This window comes from Lipotes vexillifer, unplaced genomic scaffold, assembly GCF_000442215.2.
Source record: "Lipotes vexillifer unplaced genomic scaffold, Lipotes_vexillifer_v1.1 scaffold394, whole genome shotgun sequence".
Taxonomy (NCBI): Eukaryota; Metazoa; Chordata; class Mammalia; order Artiodactyla; family Lipotidae; genus Lipotes; species Lipotes vexillifer.
Genome location: NW_006791731.1, coordinates 1,800,501 through 1,805,742, shown reverse-complemented (window position 1 = coordinate 1,805,742; position 5,242 = coordinate 1,800,501). Strand labels below are relative to the sequence as shown.

At 58.7% G+C, this 5,242-nt stretch overlaps 1 protein-coding gene across 1 annotated transcript in view; it reads right to left on the bottom strand.

Moving 5' to 3' along the window:
- TSNARE1 (t-SNARE domain containing 1) overlaps positions 1 to 5,242 on the bottom strand; it is a 55,149-nt gene that overhangs the window by 33,615 nt on the left and 16,292 nt on the right. Inside the window, exon 6 of the mRNA XM_007464625.1 lies at positions 2,781 to 2,871. Coding sequence (XP_007464687.1) covers positions 2,781 to 2,871 — 91 coding nt within the window. The remainder of the gene's footprint in view (positions 1 to 2,780; positions 2,872 to 5,242) is intronic.

The window sequence follows — 5,242 nt, the reverse complement described above, 5'->3', positions numbered from 1 at the left end:
GGGGGGGGGGGGGGGCTTCAACAGGCTGCCGAGGCCTCATGTTGCCCCCGCGGCCCCTGCATCCCTGGGCGCTTCAGTTCGCTATGCTCCTGTGCCCCTCCCGTCCCTCCCGGCAGCACCTGCACCACAGCGTCCCCGTCCATCCATCTCCAGCCTCACGGCCGTCACCACCCCCTCTGCCATTAGAACTGGGTTCATCCCCATCTTCATCAGCCGGTGTCGTCAGCTCCATCACCTCAAACACCAGCAAGGGCTCCACGGGCTCAGCCAGCATCACCGTGAACACCATCTCCACCCAAACCACAGGCATCGTCAACACTGACCTCGGGGCCAGCTGCTCTAACGTGATATGCCTGTCCTGTCCCCAAAACAAACTACTCGGGTGAGAGGTGTTACGATCCCCACCTAACAGCTCAGGGGATCTTGGGCACAAGTTCTAAGTGGCCTGTTCAGGGTCACACGGGTGGTGAGGCTGCATCTCATCTCCAGCATCAGAACTGCAGTCGGCACACCATCCATCCTGCCCCCAGCACCTCAGCACTCACACACGGCCTCTGTCCTCCTGCTGGAATGGGACCTCATCTCTTGTTCGCCTCTGCACCCCAGTGTCAAGGATGATGCCCGGCACAGAGCCAGCATTCAAGGCATACTGACAAACGAGGGAATGGGCAAGCAAGCCCTGGACCCTGGCACCTCCAGGCCATCAGAAGCCACAGCCCCTCCTCTCTCACCACACAGCACCAGCGGAGCCACGCCAGTCCCAGTGTCCTTGGACCAGGACGCGGACACAGGCTCCTGGTCCCCTCCTGCCCCCAGCACCTCCTGTCAGCTCCCAGGAGGGCCCTGGACACTCCCCAGACCCTGCGTCTCAAGTCCCAGAACCCAGCCCTCACTGCCACCACACACCCCATGCAAGCCCATGGGTGAGAAGGAGCCGGGGCACCAGCAGGCCAGGCGCGTTTCGGGAGACCAGCTCTCCAACACCTGCCCTTCCAGGGCACTTGGCCGCGTCTGGGCCTCACAGTTCCGTGTGGCTGCAGCTCTGTGGAATCTGTTTCAGTGTCCAGGTAAGGCTCTTACAATTGGTACCATATGTATGCCCCAGGACAGACCTAAGAGCCCAAGGGACTATTTAGTGCTTTAGAGCAAAACATCTCCAGCTCTGCAGCCCACGTGATCCACCACCAGCTCCAGGTGATGGGCTCAGCCTTTCTTCCCTGCGAGAGCAGTGGCCCACGCTGCCCGCCTGGACAAGACGTCCTCCCGCAGGACCTCATTTGTGTTCTCCCGGCATCTGGCAGAGTAGGTGTGCAATAAACGTTTGTTGGTTCTCAGATGGATGGATGGGTGGGTAGATGGCTGGGTCAGTCAGTGCATGGGCAGGTAAATGGATGGAGGGACAGATGGACAGACAGGGGGGCTGGTGGGTGGGTGTATGGAAAGAAGGAAGGATGTATTAGCCTAAAAGTGAGCCCTCTGAACTCCCAAGGGGGTCAACTCTGCTTTCCAGCCCTCGTGACATACCCAGAGCCGGGGACATGCGTCACAAGGCCACACGTGAACAGCCCCATGAACACCGAGGCCTCAGAACCGCTGCAGACGCTGCCCTGTGCTGCGTGAACCCTGGGCGAAGGCCAGGACCAGGCACCTGCCTCTGGTCCCGACGACCAGGCTGTGATTGTCATGTCGCATGCAGAGCAGTGCCCGCCGCTCCCAGCAACGCTCTGAGCGCTTCCTACACCTGAGACCTCGGATGCACCCTGCCCACGCCACGCAGGGACTCCTGACCCCTAATCCTAGGACGTTTTTTACCAAAGTGTAACTCAAGTGTTCGAGCTGGGTCTACTTTATTAGGTAAAAATCCATCTATCTTAAGTGTACAGTTCACCTTAAGTGTAAGCTTCAGTTGTACAACCACCACCAGCACCTGGTTTTAGAACATTTCCATCACCCCCAAAGCCCTCTGTGTCCTCCTGAGACCAGTCTCCAGCCCAGGCTACCACATCTGCTTTCTGTCTCCAAAGGGACCTCCGGGCACCTCGGACGAACAGAACACACACGTGCTCCTCTCACCCCGCAGGAGCTCCGTGCTCGCCCAGGCTGAGCAGCGTCAGTGGTCCACGCCTGCCCACTGCTGGACGGCGCCCGCGGGGCTCACCACGGGGCCTAAGTCTTCCTCGCCAGAGGCAGGGCCTCTCTGCGAGGGGCCACACTTCAGCTTTTAGGATTTGGAGGTGGGTCTCTGCTGCTGTAGCTGCTGGCAGCCCTGGGCCACATGTAAACGAATGGGCAACAAACAGGCTTCACTGAAGAAAACAGGCCCCTGCTCTGTAACCCGCGAGGGCTTAACAACACTGCATGCTCTGGGCTCCCCCAACCTCTGGGGGAGCAGGCAGGGTGTGGATAACAGACAGCCAGCCAGGGCTGGAAGGCACGTGAGAGGCCAGTGGGGAGGGGCGGCGGGGACATGGGGGCTGTGAAGGGGCCGTGGCCTGGGATGCGGTGGCCGTGACCACACTGAGGAGGCCAACAGTGAGTGCAGTGGCAGGAAGGGCACACGCAGAGGTAGCAGGTGGGTGAGGGGCACGTAGAGCAGGGCAGGGGGACAGGGCACCCTTGCCCAGGAGGCCAGGAGCCCACGGCATCTGCACCGCTGCCCGGCCCACGGCCCAGTGAACAGAGGAACGTGCGACCTCTGCCCCGAGCAGCCGCGTGGTCAGTATCTGTCTCCCCACCCCGCGCCCCGGGCCCCGTCCCCCTCCGGCCCCCAGGGAACATACCCGGGAGCAGCCCCGCAGGAGCTCAGCCACCTGCTTCAGGGCACTGGTGCTGGCTGCGATCGCGTGGTTGGTCTGCTGCTGCACCGTATGCCTGGAGTGGGTGTGGAGGGGAGAGAAGACCGGGGGGGTGGGCAGCAGAAAGGGGGGATGACACAGAAGGGCAGCACGGCAGGTGGGGGGCTCGCGGAGGGACAGGGAAGCGCACAGGAAAGGAGGAGTCGTGCAGAGGAAAAAGGGAACAGACGGGAAGGACGTAAAGATAGGCCCAGGGAGGGACGGACACGGGAGGGGGGCGGGCGAGGTGGGGGGAGGGGAGAAACGACATGACACGGTGAACTCAGGTCAGCGTCACCAGGCCCCTCACCTCCCAGCCCCCGTGGACCCCACACCCAAGCCACGGGCTCGGCAGCTGCAGCCCCGAGGCCCCAGCCGTGAGCCCTCCCTGTGGAAAGGTTGCTGGGGGTCAGCACTGGTCGGGGCCCAGGAAGCACGGCGGCCACACAGGTGGCCCTGGGACCACCGCTGAGGAAAGCCCGGCCCCCTCCCAGGCCTCTGGGGGCCATGCTGAGACTCCCACCTCCACACCCAGGAACATGGGGAGGCCGGGCCCGGGGAAGGCGCTGAAAAGACCAGCCCCTCACCGCCTAGAGCTGACCACTGCCCCTGTGGATGGAGTGACACAGGGCAGACCCTGTCCTCAGGCCTCCTGCGGGCTCACAGGCCCCAAGCCAAGCGAGGGAAGGGCCCTGGCCTGGCTGCAGGGCACAGACACCAGAGACCCTCCCGACCTTCAAGCTGCAGCACAGATGCCCCTCTTTGCCCCCTGTGGGACCCCCACATGGCAGCAGCGGGCATGGGCACCAGGCCACCTCGGACTGAACATGGGAAGCTCCGGACAGGCCACCCATGGAGCCTGGTGCCATCTGCCGAGGTACCATCTGCCGAGGTACCATCTGCCGAGGTGGATGCCCCGGGCGTTGACCCAGGCCAACGCTGGCCCCTGGGTCACACGGAGCTGTGGCATGCGGAAAGGGGGACGGGGGTGGCACAGGAAGGAGACCCTGCACCAGCCTAAGGGGGCGTGGGCTGAGGACGCGGTGCAGGGACCCTTTCCTCCCAGGTCGCCCAGAGGCCACAGGAAACGCAGGGACACACGCCACGTTTCCCCTCGGGATTTGGTCACGTGGCCGCCAGCGCCACAGAGCCTCCCTCCTTGTCATACCTCCCACCCAGATAAGGAAATAGCATGAATCCCAAATGTCAATAAATTTGACAGCTAAGATGCAAAAGAAAAATTCCTTGAAAGACAAGAATTATCAAAGCTGACTCAGGAAGAAACAGAAAACCTAAACAGCTCTACACCTACTGAAGGAATTAAATTTGTTCTCAAAAACATTCCTACAGATACAGACGACTTCACCATCAAATATTTAAAGAAGTAATATCAATACTATAGAGTCCTCCAGAAAACAGACAAGAAGGGACACTTACATTTTACGTGGCCAGCATTACCCTGATACCAAAACCTAAACAAAGAATCTAAAAGCAAAGAACAGCAAAAGCCACATAACAGAGCAGCAAAAATCCTGCAAAGAATATTAGAAACTTGAACCCAACCACATACAAAACGGATAACATCGTCCAAGGAACGCAAGGTTGGTCTGATATCCAAAATCAATTAATGTAATCCTCATACTAACAGAACAAATTTAAAAGGGAGAAAATCATCTCAATAAACTATGCAGAAAAAGCATCCGACAAAATTCAACAAGATTTCATGACAAAAGCTCTAAGAAAACTAGAAAAGAGAAGGGAACGTGATCAGCTTGATGAAGAGAGACTCTAAAGTCAAAGCAGCATCCCGTCACTGCCAGGAGAGGCAGGCGGCTCCCCCTGAACGGGCACCGGCAGAGGCCTACACTTCCAGGACTGCCTACCTCCACGTGGAACTTTATAGGTTTATGACATTCTAACTATAAGAGGACACGGTTACAACACTGTAACGGGACGAAAGAGGTAAGCAGCACAGAGATTTAAAACAAAGAAGTGGAAGAGTCTCTGTCACAGATGACAGGTTCATTTACGTAGAAAAATCCTAGGGAACATGGAATCTAACGAGGGCACAGGGCACAGGCAATAAACAGAGTCAGCTGTATTTCCATGTACCGGTACCAAAAATGGGAAATGAAATTTAAGCAACAATACCTCTTACAATAGTATAAAAATATAGGGACTTCCCTGGTGGCACAGTGGTTAAGAATTCACCTGTCGGGCTTCCCTGGTGGCGCAGTGGTTGAGAGTCCGCCTGCCGATGCAGGGGACACGGGTTCGTGCCCTGGTCTGGGAAGATCCCAAATACCGCAGAGCGGCTGGGCCCGTGGGCCATGGCCGCTGAGCCTGAGCGTCCGGAGCCTGTGCTTCACAACGGGAGAGGCCACAACAGTGAAAGGCCCGCGTACCGC